This window comes from Leptodactylus fuscus, chromosome 1 (genome assembly GCF_031893055.1).
Source record: "Leptodactylus fuscus isolate aLepFus1 chromosome 1, aLepFus1.hap2, whole genome shotgun sequence".
In the NCBI taxonomy this organism is placed as follows: Eukaryota; Metazoa; Chordata; class Amphibia; order Anura; family Leptodactylidae; genus Leptodactylus; species Leptodactylus fuscus.
Genome location: NC_134265.1, coordinates 20,383,820 through 20,405,577, shown reverse-complemented (window position 1 = coordinate 20,405,577; position 21,758 = coordinate 20,383,820). Strand labels below are relative to the sequence as shown.

At 42.3% G+C, this 21,758-nt stretch overlaps 1 protein-coding gene across 1 annotated transcript in view; it reads right to left on the bottom strand.

The window, feature by feature from the left end:
• The window catches only part of ADAMTS12 (ADAM metallopeptidase with thrombospondin type 1 motif 12), a 343,281-nt gene that overhangs the window by 75,727 nt on the left and 245,796 nt on the right, over nucleotides 1-21,758 (bottom strand). The window contains exons 14-17 of the mRNA XM_075268182.1: nucleotides 20,872-20,992; nucleotides 18,016-18,260; nucleotides 15,392-15,530; nucleotides 8,835-8,961 (exon numbers count right to left, since the gene is read on the bottom strand). Coding sequence (XP_075124283.1) covers nucleotides 8,835-8,961; nucleotides 15,392-15,530; nucleotides 18,016-18,260; nucleotides 20,872-20,992 — 632 coding nt within the window. The remainder of the gene's footprint in view (nucleotides 1-8,834; nucleotides 8,962-15,391; nucleotides 15,531-18,015; nucleotides 18,261-20,871; nucleotides 20,993-21,758) is intronic.

The window sequence follows — 21,758 nt, the reverse complement described above, 5'->3', positions numbered from 1 at the left end:
AGATGATAGATAGATAGATAGATAGATAGATAGATAGATAGATAAATAGATAGATAGGAGATAGATAGATAGATATTAGATAGATAGATAGATAGATAGATAGATAGATAGATAGATATAATATTGCTGCATTGCTCGTGGACCTGCAGTCACATGACCAGGACATACTGTAGGTTCATACTACATGACAGCCATCACAGATCTTGAAATCCAGAAGGGATTAATTCAGAAATCATTGTATGGCGGTATGTTATACTGAGCTATCCCTTTAAGTGCTATTAAACATTCCTTCCGCTGTGATATTTTCCGCTTTGTTCTTACTACAGGTGACACCTGTTGCTGATGTGAAATCACCGCGTCCTGTGAATGTCAATGTGATTTCATGGCGTAGAGTTCGCGGCTGCTGGCAAAACCTCTCATCGGAAAATGACTCCAAACCTTCGCCAAACCTGCTCCCTCTGCAGGGCTGAGCAGTGATCAGGAGGATCGAGCACCGCCACATTGTTTCATCATTAACCCAATAAGGCGGCCAACACAGGTGGAAGGAGGAGGAGGGGAGTGATATCACAGCGGCCTGGAACCATTTTCAAGTGTTACGTAAAACCCTGTGGATTCATGTTATAACTAATGGATGCGTTAACTTTTTAAGGACACAGTCTAGTTTGGCGCATTGAGGTTCAGACGACCATTTTTGTGTTCCCATCTCTCTACATTATAGGGAACCAGTGAAGGAGCCCCTCTATGGGGAGGGACTAGCAATGGGGCCACTGTATGGGTGGATCATTGAAGGGACCTCTGTATGGTGGACCTGAAGAATTAGCTGCCGCTCTGTCTTTGCTGCGGGCACACTGTTATCACGTCATCTGCGACCGCACAGGAAGGACTGGGGATCAGACAGGTAAGTACCAATTCTTTCACTTATTCCCCGAACCGTGGACTATAATTTGGCCTATGACATACAAGTTGAAGAGTGGTAGAGCAGGAATCCTGTGGATCCCTGCTCTACCAGTAGCAGAAACGGGATGGGGTGAAGAATCGGCTGATCTGACTCCTGCTCATGGCCTCAATCTAATTATCTATCTATCTATCTATCTATCTATCTATCTATCTATCTATCTATCTATCTTCTATCTATCTATCTATCTATCTCCTATCTATCTATTTATCTATCTATCTCCTATCTATCTATCTATCTATCTATCTATCTATCTCCCTCCTATCTATCTATCTATCTATCTATCTATCTTTCTCCTATCTATCTATCTATCTATCTATCTATCTATCTATCATCTATCTATCTATCTATCTATCTATCTCCTATCTATCTATCTATCTATCTATCTATCTATCTCCTATGTATCTATATATCTATCTATATCCTATCTATCTATCTATCTATCTATCTATCTATCTATCTATCTCCTATCTATCTATCTATCTATCTAGCTATCTCCTATCTATCTATCTATCTATCTATCTATCTCCTATCTATCTATCTATCTATCTATCTATCTATCTATCTATCATCTATCTATCTATCTATCTATCTATCTCCCTCCTATCTATCTATCTATCTATCTATCTATCTATCTTTCTCCTATCTATCTATCTATCTATCTATCTATCTATCTCCTATCTATCTATCTATCTATCTATCTATCTATCTATCTCCTATGTATCTATATATCTATCTATATCCTATCTATCTATCTATCTATCTATCTATCTATCTATCTCCTATCTATCTATCTATCTATCTATCTCCTATCTATCTATCTATCTATCTATCTATCTCCTATCTATCTATCTATCTATCTATCTATCTATCTCCTATCTATCTATCTATCTATCTATCTATCTATCTCCTATCTATCTATCTATCTATCTATCTATCTATCTATCTATCTCCTATCTATCTATCTATCTATCTATCTCCTATCTATCTATCTATCTATCTATCTATCTATCTATCTCCCTCCTATCTATCTATCTTTCTCCTATCTATCTATCTATCTATCTATCTATCTATCTATCTATCTCCTATCTATCTATCTATCTATCTATCTATCTATCTATCTCCTATGTATCTATATATCTATCTATATCCTATCTATCTATCTATCTATCTCCTATCTATCTATATATCTATCTATCTATCATCTATCATCTATCTATCTATCTATCTATCTATCTATCTATCATCTATCTATCTATCTATCTATCTATCTCCTATCTATCTATATATCTATCTATCTCCTATCTATCTATCTATCTATCTATCTATCTATCTCCTATCTATCTATCTATCTATCTATCTATCTATCTATCTATCTCCTATCTATCTATCTATCTATCTATCTATCTATCTCCTATCTATCTATCTATCTATCTATCTATCTCCCTCCTATCTATCTATCTATCTATCTATCTATCTATCTATCTTTCTTTCTCCTATCTATCTATCTATCTATCTATCTATCTATCTCCTATCTATCTATCTATCTATCTATCTATCTATCTATCTATCTATCTATCTCCTATGTATCTATATATCTATCTATATCCTATCTATCTATCTATCTATCTCCTATCTATCTATCTATCTATCTATCTATCTATCTATCTCCTATCTATCTATCTATCTATCTATCTATCTCCTATCTATCTATCTATCTATCTATCTCCTATCTATCTATCTATCTATCTATCTATCTATCTCCTATCTATCTATCTATCTATCTATCTATCTATCTATCTATCATCTATCTATCTATCTATCTATCTCCTATCTATCTATCTATCTATCTATCTATCTATCTTCTATCTATCTATCTATCTATCTATCTATCTATCTCCTATCTATCTATCTATCTATCTATCTATCTATCTATCTCCTATGTATCTATATATCTATCTATATCCTATCTATCTATCTATCTATCTATCTCCTATCTATCTATATATCTATCTATCTCCTATCTATCTATCTATCTATCTATCTATCTATCTATCTATCTATCTCCTATCTATCTATATATCTATCTATCTATCTCCTATCTATCTATATATCTATCTATCTCCTATCTATCTATCTATCTATCTATCTATCTATCTATCTATCTCCTATCTATCTATCTATCTATCTATCTCCTATCTATCTATCTATCTATCTATCTATCTATCTATCTCCTATCTATCTATCTATCTATCTATCTCCTATCTATCTATCTATCTATCTATCTATCTCCTATCTATCTATCTATCTATCTATCTATCTCCTATCTATCTATCTATCTATCTATCTATCTATCTATCTATCTATCTCCCTCCTATCTATCTATCTATCTATCTATCTATCTCCTATCTATCTATCTATCTATCTATCTATCTATCTCCTATCTATCTATCTATCTATCTATCTATCTATCTATCTATCTCCTATCTATCTATCTATCTATCTATCTATCTATCTATCTCCTATCTATCTATCTATCTATCTATCTATCTATCTCCTATCTATCTATCTATCTATCTATCTATCTATCTATCTATCTATCTCCCTCCTATCTATCTATCTTTCTCCTATCTATCTATCTATCTATCTATCTATCTATCATCTATCTATCTATCTATCTATCTATCTATCTATCTATCTATCTATCTATCTCCTATCTATCTATCTATCTATCTATCTATCTATCTCCTATCTATCTATCTATCTATCTATCTCCTATCTATCTATCTATCTATCTATCTATCTATCTCCTATCTATCTATATATCTATCTATCTCCTATCTATCTATCTATCTATCTATCTCCTATCTATCTATATATCTATCTATCTCCTATCTATCTATATATCTATCTATCTCCTATCTATCTATCTATCTATCTATCTATCTATCTATCTCCTATCTATCTATCTATCTATCTATCTATCTAATCTATCTATCTCCTATCTATCTATCTATCTCCTATCTATCTATCTATCTATCTATCTATCTATCTATCTATCTCCTATCTATCTATCTATCTATCTATCTATCTATCTCCTATCTATCTATCTATCTATCTATCTATCTTCTATCTATCTATCTATCTATCTATCTCCTATCTATCTATCTATCTATCTATCTATCTATCTATCTATCTCCCTCCTATCTATCTTTCTCCTATCTATCTATCTATCTATCTATCTATCTATCTCCTATCTATCTATCTATCTATCTATCTATCTCCTATCTATCTATCTATCTATCTATCTATCTATCTATCTCCTATCTATCTATCTATCTATCTATCTATCTATCTATCTCCTATCTATCTATCTATCTATCTATTTATCTATCTATCTATCTATCTATCTATCTATCTATCTATCTATCTCCCTCCTATCTATCTATCTTTCTCCTATCTATCTATCTATCTATCTATCTATCTATCTATCTATCTCCTATCTATCTATCTATCTATCTATCTCCTATCTATCTATCTATCTATCTATCTATCTATCTATCTATCTCCTATCTATCTATCTATCTATCTATCTATCTATCTATCTATCTCCTATCTATCTATCTATCTATCTATCTATCTATCTATCTCCCTCCTATCTATCTATCTTTCTCCTATCTATCTATCTATCTATCTATCTATCTATCTATCTATCTATCCAGCTTTCTACCTTTCTCCATATTATGAGCTTTTCTCTGTTCACAACATCTGAGGATCTCATTGAGTTGCGATGCATCTGCCGCAGCCTAAATAGCAGAAGCTGCCAAGAAATTCAGAGCCACGACTACGATTAGCTGAACTGATGGATGACAATTTCTTGGCTTCTGTTTTCATCTTCTAAAATTGCTGTCTCCGTAGTCTTGGATTGAAAAGCACATTAAGAAGAGGAAAACAAACCAAATTGCTTCTCATGCAACTCCAGACAATCTCAGGGCAGCCAATGTCCAAGGATGTTGTTTCAGATTGGATAAACTGAAGTCCTTTTATCCAGAATTCCGGAAGTTTTCAGATTTCATATCAATATAGTTTAAAAAAGGATTGCACAGGATTCGGAAAAAATGGTGATTTTTGTCTCAAAAGCAGTGTAGGAATAAATTGGTTGTATGGAGTTGTGGAACCGCAAGTGTCCACAGGAGCTTCCTTCTGTGCCATGAAGATGGTTACCTTTGGCCTTGAGTCAGTTCATTGTTGATTTCTGTAGGTGTTTGGTCTCTTTGGGCACTCTCGGGTCACTTCTCCCCCATTACTTTCATATTGGAGATGCCAAGGCAGACGTGGGGTAGTGACTAGAGAGTGAAGGACATAGGCTAGTGGGCATCCACTCTTGGTTAATGATTTCATGGAGGTTTCTTACTGTTGGGCAGTCGAGATGGCTTCATGTGTGGTCGGCTTCTTGGAATGGGGAACTGCTATTGTAATGAAATTTAGCAATTTTCAAAACCAGGACGGAACAGGAGAATCAAAAACAACAGCAGAGTTCAAGACATGGTCAAGTCCAAGAGTTCACCGATAAAGCCAAAATTAGCAAAAGAACAGATAACCAGGAAAACAAGGCTAAATCAGAGATACCAAAGATTATCAGAGATACAACGGAAAACCAGATTAGTTGTGAGAACACAGCCCAATTACAAAGTAATCACAGGCATCTGACAAGTCTCAATGTTAGGTTTAAATACCCCGCCTCAACTCAGGATTGGACAGTGAGGCAGCATTCTGATGGCTAGGGGCTCAAAGCTCTGACCCCAAAGGTTCCTCTACCATAAAGTTTACCACTATTCTGAATGGAACAAGGTAGTAGAGACCACGTTACAGATTTTGCACTGGGGCCCAGAGGCTTCATGGGGCATGCGGACATCTTGATACTATAGTGTGAAGGTGTCATAACACTGGTGTGTCCCATGTCAATGCTGCGGCCTAACCCCAGACCACAGGGGTCCCCTAGGGATCATGATGTCACTTAAGAAACCAGAAGAGACCAGAAAATAACTTGAGAGGACTTTGATGAAGCTCTGGACACTGCGAGGGAGCCCTGAAGAGATGAGGGAAAGTGAGTATAAGGTTTTACTATGTTTCTACACCTCCCCTCAGTATAACCATAGTGTTTGGCACTCTACCTGCACCACGATGAATTTATATATAGTATGACCCAACTCCAACCTCATCCACTTTGGCTCCTTCCATTCCCATCCATGTCTCTTTGGGCCCGCACACAGTATAATTCCCCTTATAATGACCCTGACGCAGTATAGCCTCACATTATAATGCCCCCCTCACACTTGCCAGTATACAGTCCCCCTCACAGTTGCCCCCATAGTATACAGTCGCCCACCAGTTGCCCTCACGGTATGAAGTTCCTCTCCTGGTGTCCTTACAGTATAATGTCCGCCTCGGTTGCCCCCAAAAATTGTAATGGAGAGAACAAAAAGACTAATACTCACCTCTCCCAGTTCCCCTGCGGTTCTCTCCTGTCCTAATGTACTTACAGCTGCTAAGACACCAGGAACAGAGACAAGAGCCAAATGGTGAAGCAGAAAGGGGGCGACTCCTACTTGACCATTGGGACAAACCTCACGGACACTGGGACAGCACCAGAATCTAGGACTGTCCCGCTGAATCAAGAACCGTTGGGAGGTATGTAATAGGACTTCCTATCTGGACCAACACTGGTGGGTGAACCTCAGGATACAAATCTCACCCTGATATTTTAGGATTTATGTCACCTTTTAGGCTCCAACGGCAGATAGGGCAAAATAAAAAATTGTAATTTGGATAATTCAGAAAGCAAAACAGAACGGGAATAAATACGAGATGAAAGACGTTTCGACACAAAGCAGGTTTAGCGTAAAATCCCCCAATCAGACCAGTAATGGGTCTGTGGCTCCAGTTTGGGTTGAAGTGTCGGCTCTCATTATTTCTAATGACCAAGCAGACAGAAAGCAGAATCCGTCCAAAAACAAGATAATCCGTAAATTCGCATTTCTTGTGGAATTTTCTCCATGCTGGCGATTATTTCCAGTGTACAGTGATGAGGTCTGCGGTATTATCAGATCATGGCTTAAGGCATTACCGTGGCCGTAATGATATTTACGGCTTATGTCATGAATCTGTATTACGAGATTACAGGAGAAATAGCGATAGAGGAAGGAAGAGAGCTCAGCGGAGGACGAGCAAACCTCAAGAACCGATCCCGATCCCTATCGCTCAACCCTACTTGATGCCCCAGGTTCGCAGCACAGTATATAGAGCCGCCTGATTTCAGCACTATACACAGTCCTCCAAACAGCAGATCAGTGGGGGTGCTGGTTGTCAGACCCCCACCAATCTGATATTGATGACTTATTTTAAAGGGAATGTGCCATGTGACCTAAAGGGACCTATTTTTTAATGGCAGCACATTCCCTTTAAGAGTAGGTTGTCCATGGTCTAGAGCTATAACAGGTTGGCTGAATGGTAAGCTCTAGATACATTGCGATAAGAACCCGCAACGGAGAACGTTTCCATGTGATGTGTCAGTCGCCTCCTGGTAATAAAGGTTCAGCTCCGCACAAAGAGAAGGATGAAAGTCAGCCATGACGGCCGTAGGAAACCTCAGGCTGAGATCAGAGACCCTATCAGAACCCCCGGACTATGATAATTTCAGTCTCCTACAGCCTTACTTTCTGATCGCAGCTCCGGCTCATGGCTACCTCTACTTCCCCTTCTGCCCTCCAGGGGGCCCCTTGCATCGCATATCATGTTCAAATGGAGGGGCCCCCTGGAGGGCAGAAGGGGAAGTGGAGATGGCCTTGAACAGGAATGAGGATCAGTAAGTGAATAGGACCTGTTATCTGTTAAAAAAAAAAGCAACAGGGGCGCACCTGGCCCCCTAAGGACGCCGGGCCCATAATGGCCACTGCAGTAGTTACATCAATGTCACAATTTGCCTGGATTATTCTGGTATTACCGAGTCAGTGTGGCACTTGCAATGTTTTGAGCTATGTAAAGCCACCTATGGCCTCCGTACCGGAACTAATGGCGTCTGCGTGACTGCTAACTGGTCAATGACTGGTAACTGGTCCTGTCCACACTGCAATATCAGAACCTGCCAAGTGACAGCTACATCTACAAATACAATTGCATTCAATGAAGGACCGGTACAAGCGGGAGACATGACGATTTCTGGTTTATTAAAGGTAACGGTGATGTGATGCGGTGCAGGACCTGCCCGGCCGCCATCAGCTGCTCACATTGTTCCCCTCGTACTAAATGCAAAGTAATGGAAAGTTATTCATGTTATTGACTCCCGAAGAGATGAAGCCTGAGCACCGGCAGATAGCAACGCCGCACAAAAGTCTTGTTGAAATTCAGCACTTGTGAGATTAATCCCGTCACTGCCAACGCCAACGTGACTGTAATGTGGCGTTACATTATTTCCTGCGCCTGGATATTAACCCATCGCTGCAGGACTTAGCAGGGTCGGGCTGACTCTATGGTGGACCAGGAGGCAAAAATTGTATCACGTTACATGGCGAATATCTAAGGGTGAGCAAAATGGTTTGTAGCAAATTTACAAAATTTTCTAAATTTTTGCAGTCCACTATTATAATTTGGGTTCTCTTTAGACCCCAGATTATAATAAGCGGTGGTGCAGAAACATAGCAAAGCGTCATACTCACCTCTCCCGGGCTCCGTCACACATCTTGCAAGGTTAACCCAACACTAACAATATGGACATGACCCTATTAAAGGAGGTCTCCTGGAATTACATATTGATGGCCTATCCCAGGACCCACACAGATCAGCTGTTTGAAGAGACTGTGGCGCTCACAAGCTTTCTTACCTTGCCGGACAGTCTTGTAGGTTGCATTTCTTCTGCCTTGGCATTGGCTGCTCATTGGGATCGCAGAAGGTATTCTTCACCACACCTTTCCCTTTGCTTACACATCTGGCCACCTGGCGCTGAACTCCTGTGAAGTGGATACAAGAAAGCTATTACAGATGTAGTAGGGATGAGTAGGGATCAGTAGTAGAGCAGACTCTTACCCATACAGCACATGCACACCTTCCCTCCCTCATCTACAACTATGGGCTTGCCATGGTCATCAAGTTTTACTTTTCAATATTATTTGTGCAGAGAAGACCCAAATCTATCTGCTCCCATCCTAGAAGCCTTACTATCTCTAATCCCTGACCACTGTAGGGGTCACATTGACCTGAGCCTGAAGGTCACCCATACCAAACCCTACTGATTCCCTTTAATGGCCAACAGTCTGTACATCGTATTTGCATTCCCCATGCCCTCTGGTGCACTGGTCATCTTTTCTCCTGGACCCAATTTTGCAAAAACTGTCACAGAATCTGAGCCTCTGGCAGGTTGTTCGGGCTCAGATCTGAAGAATCTCTTTTTCTGTATACTAGTGCATAACTAAAAATAGATAAATTCCATGTGTACCGCAGTGGCCTTGGAGGCCGCACATCTAATCCGTCTGCTCGGCGGCCAGCGGCTGCTTTTAAATCTGACCCTTAAATGTGCACAAAATGGCAATGAAGCAAATTTCAAGAAACCCAAGAAAAATCTAAGGATGAGGCAGATGTATGAAGTACGCTGCTGGGAAGACAAACGCGGGAACATAGCAGATAGCAGCCACCTTGGAGAAAACGAAGACCCTATTTATTGGTAAATTTGGCAAGTAACAGGTAAAGGGGTTGTGCCATGAATACAGTAAATGGCATATGCGCTTTAGAGTAACTTTGTAACATATTGGTATTAAAAGATATGATTATTTGCAGAAAGATAACACTTTTGTGCTTGTAATAGCGCCCCCTAGAGTTCATAGTGTATAGGTCTTTCTAGTGAGGCTCTGCTAGTTATACATACGAGTAAGTGATACAGGGGATGGCAAGGACGCGGTTAGCAGACAAGTTGAGGTCAGGGAAGGAAGAATTGGATCATCATGTATACAAGCAGAGGTCAGGGCAGGGAGAACAGGATCAATATGACTGTCAGGCAGGGGTCAGAGCAAGCAGATAAGGTTCAGAGTCAGGGACATAGATAGAGGGCAGGGCAGGGAGAACAGAATCAATATAGCTGTCAGGCAGGGGTCAGAGCAGGCAGATAAGGTTCAGAGTCAGGGACAGAGACAGAGGTCAGCCCAGGGAGAACAGAATCAATATAGCTGTCAGGCAGGGGTCAGAGCAGGCAGATAAGGTTCAGAGTCAGGGACATAGATAGAGGTCAGGGCAGGGAGAACAGAATCAATTCGGCTCTCAGGAAGGGGTCAGAGCAGGCAGATCAGGTTCAGAGTCAGGGACATAGATAGAGGTCAGGGCAGGGAAAACAGAATCAATATGGCTCTCAGGCAGGGGTCAGAGCAAGCAGGTAAGGTTCAGAGTCAGGGACATAGATAGAGGTCAGGGCAGGGAGAACAGAATCAATTCGGCTCTCAGGCAGGGGTCAGAGCAAGCAGATAAGGTCCAGAGTCAGGGACATAGATAGAGGTCAGGGCAGGGAGAACAGAATCAATTCGGCTCTCAGGCAGGGGTCAGAGCAAGCAGATAAGGTCCAGAGTCAGGGACATAGATAGAGGTCAGGGCAGGCAGCACAAGGTCCATATGGTTTTCAGGCACAGGTCAGGACAGTAGGATCATACAGCACATAGAGCAACCATCTCAGTGTCATCCTGAATGATCATATATGGAATAAATGCAATATCACATCCTAAGTTAATTTTTATCTGTACAATGGGTCGGACTCTCTAGGACCCTCATGGGTGCCCTCTCTAGGACCCTCCATAGCTTGGATATAAGATGAGATACGGTTGGACTTGGAGGTACAGTATATAGGTTATGTATTGTATCCTGCAGCACATTTTTCACAGATGTCGTGCAGGACCTGTAGATCTTGTAGGTTGCTGAAGCGGGTGTCCCGGCTGGTCCCATAAATGCTCAATTTGGTGACTGGGCAGGCTAAGGAAATCTTGTAATCTGGTGGGGACATTCTTGGGAATCCTCTTGTGTATGGGCAAGCATTATCCTGCTGAGAAATGTCAGTTCTCCATCCTGTCATGAAACACAACCCATGTGGCAGTGTAAGCCCGTCCTGAGTATATCACTACTAGGGGTGACTGACTGTCCTATGTGAAGGACACCAGCAGGGTGTAATGTGTCATCTACAGCACAGGCAGAATTGAAGCGCTCACCACAACATACTCCAACCTGACCATCATCAGATCCAAAATAGAACCTGGATCCATCACTATAGACAATACGTCCAGTCCAGGATTCTTGCTCAGACAAGGCTGTATATCTCTACATCATATACAGCTTATACTATACATACATATACGTATATCTGTATCTAATGCAACCCATAAGCATTGATCAGTCTTCCAGTTCAGGTCACCCCATTGATGTACCTAGCGGAGATCTTTACCTTCGTGTCATCTATCTCCTACATGATACTACATTGTAATTCATCATGTTCATTACTCCATTAAACCAAAGTGCCATAAGATATGCGGCCAGTGCCAGTGTAATGGAGTGTGCCAGGGCTTGGATGACCAGAACTGGACATTTGCCGTAAGACCTTGTCATGGGGCAGGAGGTTAATCGCACTTTAACGTATTATACGTAAGTAGCAACATCACTCCGGAAGCCAAATGAAGATGGATGTCATAGGGGAGAGCTATGTATAGAGAGACGTCAGATACAAGGGATGGCCGCAGGGCGCATTAGTTAGATATGTATGAGAGTCACAGCCATTGATCTTTTGTCCTATTTATCATAGGAGAATAAGACGGTGTAGAAAATAAGATGATTCACAATATATAGGACTCGTAATGTATATCAGTAAGTGTGTAACCTATGTGGCTATTATGGGGCCCTGCATATATGGGCCAAGCACTAGTCTGCTTTATTTTCTTTCAATGAAGGGGTCTGGGCTCCATTCCACAGGGCATACTACACTCAATGGGCAAAAGTCACGATAAGGTGTGTCCCAGTGCCGGTTGTGTCGGATATGACCCTCAAACAGTGTGACGCGATGCGGCCTATGGCGCTAGTGTGGTCAGGATATCTGAGCAGTCTGATGCAGACAGGTATCTCGTGAACATGGCAGCACGTCGCAAGTGACTTTGAAAATGGGCATGGGCCCACGACCATCGTCATTGGACCATGGAACAGTGGCGGCAAGTGGCACAGTCTAATGAATCATAGTTCCAGTTGTACAGAGCTGATGGGTGTGTGAGAGTGTGGCGTATGCCCCATGAAGCCATGAATCCTTCATACTAATGGGAACGTGTCCAGGTGGGAGGTGGCTCCGTCATGGTCTGGGCCGTATTCACATGGTCGCAATTGGGCCCCATTGTCCGGGTGCAGGGATCAATGACTAGTGCTCGATACATGCAACTTATGGCAGACCATCTGCACCCCTTTCTGGTGTTGGAGTTCCCTGATGTACCAACAGGACAATGCAACATGTCATCGCTCGTTGGTGGGATGGGACTGGCTTAATGAACACACCAGTGACCTCACGACCCTCTATTGGCCTGCCAGCTCACCCGACCTCAACCCCATAGAGCATTTATGGGATGCTGTGGATACCAGTCTCTGCTCCATGGACTCAGCACCAACTACACAGGACCAATTGTAGGATCCAAGGCAAGATGGATTAGACTGCTTGGAACCCAGGTTGTTTCCACGGACCAATGTAGAAAACTGGTGTATTTGAAGGAAGTAATACAATAGTTGGGGTCAGAAACCAGGACAGTATGATAATATACAAAATAAATGCAGAGGAGCTCCAATATCTAAAGGTATGGTCAAGTCCAAGAGGTGTCAGATAAAGCCAAATCAGCAAGAGAGGAGTAAACCAGGAAGAAAATCCAAAATCAGTAAACCAGGTAAAAAATGTTAAGTTCTGGGAACACAGAGCCTGGAATACTAAGGTAATCACAGGCACCTGAGTAAGGAAAGTGCCAGGTTACAATACCGCTGACCCAGTCAAAATCTATCTGGAAGGCAGATCTAAAAAAGGGTGGTGCTAAGTGCAGAGGGTCAGTCTTCTGCCTCCCAAATGGAACGCTTACCCACCAACTTACAGCTCCCATTGGTGATCCTGTGGTTTGCCATATAGCAATACCCCTTTAAGCTGCTTCAAGGTGTCTTCTGGGTTATTTTAATATTTCACATTTTCTACATTGGATTTTGAAGAAGTTTCTAGTTGCTTCGTTCCGTCTCGAGACTGGCGCACTTCCGGCTTCATGTACTCTCCAAACCCGTTGCCTCACTTCTTTCTATCAGTTCTGACTCACATCTTTATTTCTTACTTTATAAAACCTTGTGAAACTGAAAACCCATTACATAAATGAGGAATTATAGATGCAGAGCGGAGACTGGGTAAACAAAGTGCCCGCAGCAAGAACATCCAGAAACATAATTCAATCACATAAGCGGCCTTGGATTCTGCTGTATAAACCGAGGAGAGGCAATGAAAAGTTGTATAAAAAGGTAAGATATGCGGCAGCTTGGAGGCTGGGAGTAGTAGTAGCCGCAGTGGCCACAGTCACAAAGATATTGCCCAAATCCTCTAGCTCTCCCCTCAGTTGTAAGCCTCATTGAGCCTGATGGTGGATGGAGTGCCCATAATGTTCTCCAAATTTTCCTAGCTGGAGAGTTACCTCCTCATCCTTCTGCTCCCACACTCTCCTACTCCTTCATCAGGCTTTATAATTAGGGTTGAGTGATCGGGATCAGAAAAAATCAGTGATCGAGTAAATCGGTGATCGAGTAAATTTCACGATCACGATCAGAATTCCGATCCCGATCTTGGGGGGATCGAGGTCTCACGTTAGTTCCCACAATGCTTGGCTACTGACTATTGGTTTGACTGTGCAATCGGGAAAGATTGGATCCCGATCGGCGATTGGGCAAATTTCATGATCGGGATCGACTGGAAAATGATCAAAAATCGGATTTTAAAAGCAATCCTGAAATCTCAAGATCGGCTCAACCCAATTTATAATTGATGACCTATCCTTAGAATAGCTCATCAATTAAATATTGCGTTGGTCCAACACCTGGGCCCCTGGCCGATCAGCCATTTGAAGGGTCTACAGCATTTGGTAAAATAGCCTCTTTAGTACTTACTAAGCATAGTGCTGTACTTATGAGACAACTTAGTCTCATTTCATAGAACAGAAAAATGTAATATACTTCATTTAAAATGTGTGCTTTTCCTGCCTGAAAAGCCTTTAAAGTCCCTGCCACTAGGTGTCTTCCTTCTTGCTAATTTGCTGTTCATTCCCTGTTACTAGATAAATACCGTCTTTAGAAACCAGCAAGCTCCAGAAGAGAACATAGTGACTGAAGAGGGAAGTGGAAGATCTCCATTCATACAGAATGTAGAGGGGAAGGGATGGGTCTCTCTTTAAAGCCTCTGCATATTTAAATTGATCTGTCCCTATCTGTACACTGCAAAGAAAGGAGTCTGCAGCTTTTCACAGCTTACAAAGAGTGTAAGGAGAGTCTATGTACTTCTATCTACTTGTGACTAGCTGCTTGTGTTAGTGTTTATAGGATGTTGGTCACAGATAGTAAGCAGCTTTCTTGATTGTGCTCAGAGATCTCTTTTTGTATGTCAGGGATCTTTTTAGCTGCATCATGTCCTGGATTTGCAGTCCAGTGTTCCTGGATTCCCTACGTTATGTCCACTTGGGCTTTTTTCAGCTATTTGTTTGCTATTTTACAGATACTGCTGGCAGAATGACATGCAAAAACCCAGTAGTAATAATAATGAATAGGAGATGGGGCAGACTGTTCTGTATTATACAAGCCCACTGTTTGAGGGAGAAAAGTAAAATGTGCTGCGTCCATAATGGAAGTATTAGCAGAAGATAAACTGATAGGACTGCCCAACAAAACCCCGCACATACTTCAACTTTTGTTGAAAACTGAGGTACCCTTTAAGTTCCAACAATAAAGGTCAAAGGGGACTCGGTACTTATTTAGGCTGGGAGTAGTACTGTGCCAAAAACAACTGGAGGGGTACAAGGGAGCATGCTACCATGTAACCTGGAAAAAGTACTATAAAGCAAGAAGGCAAACAGAAATGGCATCTTAGTCAGTGAAATTTCCTCTTCGATCTCACACACACCATTCTTTTACAGATGAGTAATAAGTCTCCATAGACGTCTTTAGGCACATACTGTGCTCCGCGGGTCTCATAAAGAGAAATTTTCACATGGATCCTATAAAAAGAAAGGCTCATTCCAGCACATGTCATATAACAGAGGTTTTACAATGCTTCACGGATGTGACATAGGGCGGTATAGCGCCTGGGGCTCCAGACATTAGACCTAATGGTCAGTCAACTACAATAACTATACATCTATGACCTACCAGCTCCACATGTAGCACTGCAGTCTGACCAGATCCCGTACTTCCAGACATAAATAGACTCCACCTCGTTGTCCGAGCCGGCATCTTTTTGTACGATGTATTCGTATTTAACCCCTGGGTTGTTTTCCTGGAAAAGGAGCTAAACCAATACACTTTGTCAAGGTTTCATCGACAGGCTCATATCACGTATGTAACATCTGGGTCAAAAAATGTGGTTTCTGACAATATCTACATCCACTATGTGACCCCATAAACTTAGACATATACCATGTTCCAATGCTAGATATCCCCCCACAAAGCTTGGACACCATTACTCCACTTCCCATGGATCCAAACTACGCTTGTTACTCAGTAATGGTGTGGGTTAGAGAGAAAATTCCAACTGCTCTGGATTCAGCGCTTATTAACAGATGGTAAGAACATAATTTGGTGGAGGTGGTGGAAGGTCCTCTTCAAATGGCTACTTCTGCGATAATCCACCCTCCCTTTCCTGTAAGACTTTTCTTACCAGTTCTCTAGAATGCAATACTCTGGATAGTTAGATTCATTTCCATTATCCACAGGGTCAAGTGGGCCCTAAAATGTATCTTTGTAAGCTGGCCTATTCTGTATAAAAGATGGCTTTTGTACCCCCTATTTCCTCATAGATTGTAAGTTCTTATGAGCAGGGAACCCTGTTATTTTGTAACTTTTGGATCTGCGGAATTACTTGAAGATTATTGGGGTATGGCGTGTTCTGTCAGATGTTGGGTGGGTACTATATTGTAATTTGACATTGCCAAATTCCCATTGGAGTACTATGTGTTCATAGAGAGACGTCACCTTTGAAGGCCACCTCACGATGGGTAAAGTCTAACAGATCATGCATGGTCTACTGGGAAAGGAAAATGCAAATAAGCTCTCCTTGATGGAAAAGAGAAACTTACTTTTGGACCATCTTTTGGAAAGTATCTCCTTATAGATCAATGTTAGACTCTACACACTGAAAGATGGCCTGCAAAGGAGACATGACACTCCTTCTGATGCACGACTATGACCCCTCAATAGGGTTGAGTGATCGTGTTCGGAAAAGATCGGATTCCGATCGGATCGGCGATTGAGAAAATTTCACGATCGCGATCGGAATTCTGAACACGATCTTTTTAGGTGGGATCGAGATCGGTACTATTTCCACAATGCTTTGCTTAGCCTTGACACTGAGTATACGCTCCACTCATTCTGAGTGGAGTGTATACTCAGTGTGAAGTCTCGCTGTGGTTCCATAGGAATGAATGGAAGCAGCCGGCACACAGCCTTAACCCCCTGCGCGCCGGCTGCCTCCATTCATTCTAATGGGAGACTAAACTAACATCTCTAGTAGCTACTTACCTCCAGAGAAGGCTGCTCCAGTGCCCGGTGTTCTCCTTCTTCTTTGCCTCACTGCCACTCCACGCTGCTCTTCTCGCCTCTCTGCCGCCGCCTCCCAGGTTAGTGTTTAAAGAACTAGGAAGGCGGGGCTTGTGGCCTAGGAGAGTGTGGGCGGGTACAGAGCGGGGAGACGTGACGTCTCCCCTCCCAGTAGCCGCCCACACTCTCCTAACCTGCCCACACTCTCCTAACCTGGGAGGCAGGGGGCAGTGAGGCGAAGAAGGAAGAAGGAGAACACCGGGCACTGGAGCAGCCATCTCTGCAGGTAAGTGGACAACAGGGGGGGCTAAGTAGCCAGAGGATTAAAAAAAAATCCTCTGGCTACTTACTGATTCACACAATTAAAGTGTTCAATTGTTAGATTCCATGCTGTATAGTGAATAGGATTGTTTTTAAAATCCGATCTCCGATTAATAAAAAAATCCCATTGACTTGCATTGGGATCGGAATTGGGATCGAGATCGGGTCCGAATGAAAAATGATCGGAAATCAGATTTTAAAATCGATCCTGAAAAGTCAAGATCGGCTCAACTCTACCCCTCACCTATCCAAACCAGTACCCTTCTTCATACCGACGAGGGACAATAACCCCGGATGGGTTTCTCTTCCCGGTGTTCTGGTTTGATTTTATTCCACACAATGTCTCCAGGTTTCATAGAAAACAAGGCATTGTTCTATAGGGAGCTCTCTTCCAAAAGATGGCGCTAGAGTGAGTTTTCCTTTTTCCATCCAGAAGAACTTATTTACATATTACGTTCATAAATTCCCGCTGACATACTCCAAAAATGAAGACTGCACAAATGGGCCCCAACACCACTCTCCAGCCCTAAGAGTAAACGTCTCAGCCCCTAAGAGATTCCAGGATTCATTTGTTTCCTTTCCGATTTTCTCAGCTCTCGAGGTTCCGCCTTCCCGCGGAGTGTTCATTTATTCCACACATGCCGCTACATGAATGGATCACTAAAACCTTGAACACATACATAAAACCCAAAGTACCTATAAAAATCTCCTTCAGCTACGAGCCCTTCTAACGCTCCGCTCCAAGCTGTAGGAATATCAATGAGATGGAATATTCCCGATCCCGTCATGTAATGTATTATTAAACTACGGAACTAACGAAGGAACATCTGCGCATACAAATCTATGTAAACCAATATTTCGCCATGTAATACAGCCTTGAGATGTCATCACTCATTTTCCTGTTTTCTTGTAACTACCTGGATCCAGACTGACTCGTTGGTGGGCCCCGCGGCGGTGAGGTTCTCCAGATCTCCGCTCCTCTCGTAATGAAAAGTCGTCCCGGCCACCTTGTAATCGCCAATCCATTGAATAATGAATCCGCCGTTCAAGTAATATTTTTCAGGGTTTTCGCTTCTCATGGCGAGGAAATTTCCCGCAGCTGCGACTTCTTCTATTTTTATTGCTCTCGCCCCTTTCGGAATGATTCCAATATCAACATAACCTGGAGAAGAGGAGAAAATAGGAAAGGTCGGCGGTATCTAAGGGAAGGGGCTATTTCATCTCTACATCATGACTGTGATTATTGCTTGTCTATTCTATGGGGCATTGTTACGGTTTTGTGGACGTCAGTATAAGTATGGTTCCATCATTTATCCTCAATAGTGCCGTACAATGTGATATAAGTGGGTATATAGATATAAAAATACAATAAATGAATGTACAAACCCATGTATGTGTAATAGTAGGTGGAAGCAGAAGGGGGCAGAGGAAACAGGCACTTTATATGAATTTCCACACAGGCCCTGCAATGCAAATACACTTAGGGACCCCTGGCAATTCAAATGAATTACATGGCAACACAGAAGGGGGCATAGGAAACAGGTACTTTATATGTATTGCCAGATAGGCTCTGCAATGCAAATATGCATAGGGACCCCTGGCAATTCAAGTGAATTGCCTAGCAACACAGAAGGGGGCAGAGGAAACAGGTACTTTATATGAATTGTCAGATAGGCCCTGCAATGCAAATACGCATAGGGACCCCTGGCAATTCAAATGAATTACCTGGCAATACAGAAGGGGGCATATGAAACAGATACTTCATATGAATTGTCAGATAGGCCCTGCAATGCAAATACGCATAGGGACCCCTGGCAATTCAAGTGAATTGCCTAGCAACACAGAAGGGGGCAGAGGAAACAGGTACTTTATATGAATTGTCAGATAGGCCCTGCAATGCAAATACGCATAGGGACCCCTGGCAATTCAAATGAATTACCTGGCAATACAGAAGGGGGCATATGAAACAGATACTTCATATGAATTGCCAGATAGGCCCTGCAATGCAAATACACATAGGGACCCCTGGCAATTCAAATGAATTGCCTAGCAATACAGAAGGGGACAGAGGAAACAGGTACTTTATATGAATTGTCAGATAGGCCCTGCAATGCAAATACGCATAGGGACCCCAGGCAATTCAAATGAATTACCTGGCAATACAGAAGGGGACAGAGGAAACAGGTACTTTATATGAATTTGTCAGATAGGCCCTGCAATGCAAATACGCATAGGGACCCCTGGCAATTCAAATGAATTGCCTGGCAATACAGAAGGGGACAGAGGAAACAGGTACTTTATATGAATTGTTAGATAGGCCCTGCAATGCAAATACGCATAGGGACCCCTGGCAATTCAAATGAATTACCTGGCAATACAGAAGGGGACAGAGAAAACAGGTACTTTATATGAATTGTCAGATAGGCCCTGCAATGCAAATACGCATAGGGACCCCTGTCAATTCAAATGAATTACCTGGCAATACAGAAGGGGGCATATGAAACAGATACTTCATATGAATTGCCAGATAGGCCCTGCAATGCAAATACACATAGGGACCCCTGGCAATTCAAATGAATTGCCTAGCAATACAGAAGGGGACAGAGGAAACAGGTACTTTATATGAATTGTCAGATAGGCCCTGCAATGCAAATACGCATAGGGACCCCAGGCAATTCAAATGAATTACCTGGCAATACAGAAGGGGACAGAGGAAACAGGTACTTTATATGAATTTGTCAGATAGGCCCTGCAATGCAAATACGCATAGGGACCCCTGGCAATTCAAATGAATTGCCTGGCAATACAGAAGGGGACAGAGGAAACAGGTACTTTATATGAATTGTTAGATAGGCCCTGCAATGCAAATACGCATAGGGACCCCTGGCAATTCAAATGAATTACCTGGCAATACAGAAGGGGACAGAGAAAACAGGTACTTTATATGAATTGTCAGATAGGCCCTGCAATGCAAATACGCATAGGGACCCCTGGCAATTCAAATGAATTGCCTATCAACACAGAAGGGGGCATAGGAAACAGGTACTTTATATGAATTTTCAGATAGGCCCTGCAATGCAAATACGCATAGGGACCCCTGTCAATTCAAATGAATTGCCTGGCAACGCAAGTTAACTTTGCAGGTGGATCGTGCTACATCTGTACATTGGAAGTATAGTACATGTCAGGGAAGGCTCTCACGATATAGCTCTGATGTGCACCCCGTATGACATATTCAACAGTGCTCATTTTGACAGACCTTTTTACCCGAGACCAGGGACATGTAGTTGGCTCAATCCATGCTTGTAATCTTAGTTGTCACTATAATTCCAGGAGACTTTAGCCTCTCCCCGCGCTCCACCTTCAACCCAACTGGGAACACCCCATCAGTCCACAGAATGCCCACAAACTGTCCACTTTATTTTTAACCAATTCCTGCCCCTTTGTGGTTGGCCATGCCCCTTTACCCCCTCGTCCCGGGAGTATTGGCAACTACTGTAATTGGCCAATGTACTGTACACTATAGCACTGGGTGCAATTGAGGAGTTGTGGCAGAAAGAACTACCACCATGTCCGGAATGAACCGATCCCAACACCAAACTCACTCACTGTTGTGGACTTCAGTGGAGAAATGGTCATACATGGATCAGGGCGTCTTCCATATCTGAATGTTATTTTACTATCCGGAAACCTCCTTTAATATTATAATTTACATAAAACCTTTGTGAATTGTTGTAAACTCCGTCTTTCCAGTTGAGTAGAGAAATAATTACCGAATCCGTCACTTTGATTGAATGTTTTTGTGACTGTCTGGCAGCTAGATCCATCTCCCAGGCATATTCCACATCGGTCCTCGGTGGCATTGGAATTTATTTCATAGTCGCAGCCCACGCTCTGCAGGTAGAAAAAAAATGGCTACCATAAGAGTCAGAGATCTCCAATAGACAGTCATATAGATATTCAGTGGAAGAAACAGGTGCAGCGTAAACATGGTTGTATCTATCGAGCTGAACTTGGCACCGGTTGTATTTTTATCGAAAAGCTGGTGGCGTGCCAATTCCTCGAGCGTCCTCACCTACGGATTTACATGAAGAGCGGCAGAGATACGATAAGCATTTACTAAGACCTAAAGGAACAAAATAAATCAGTAAACTGGTTTGAAACTAACCGGACTTGACAAAAATTTTCCAAAATTTTCCCAAATTTTCAAGTTCAAACCGAAACTTTGGAGTTTCGTCACCCACAAACTAGAAGGAAAACTATTATATTCTGGGGTCTCTCCAGACATAATAAATGGTGGCCCAGGTGAAGTGTGAAACCCTTGGCATCCTCGCTGTGTCGGGAGCTCTCTTGGGGTCCTCAGGGGGACATCACAGGCTCTGCCGGTAATTGGGTCTCAGCATTCATATGGGGTGTCATGACATTGGCGCGTTCCATGTCACAATCACAATCCTCAGTGTTGACCCCAAGGTGTGTGACATCACCCCAGAGGCCAGATGTGGGACTCGAGGGAGCGTCGAATGCCATGAGAATGCCCAAGAATGGTGAGGGAAGGTGAGTATCAATGTATATTATGTTTACTCACCTCTCCTGGGCCTCTACATATTATACGCTGGGATCAAAGAGATCTCAGGTTATAACAGTTTCAATTGTGGTTTTG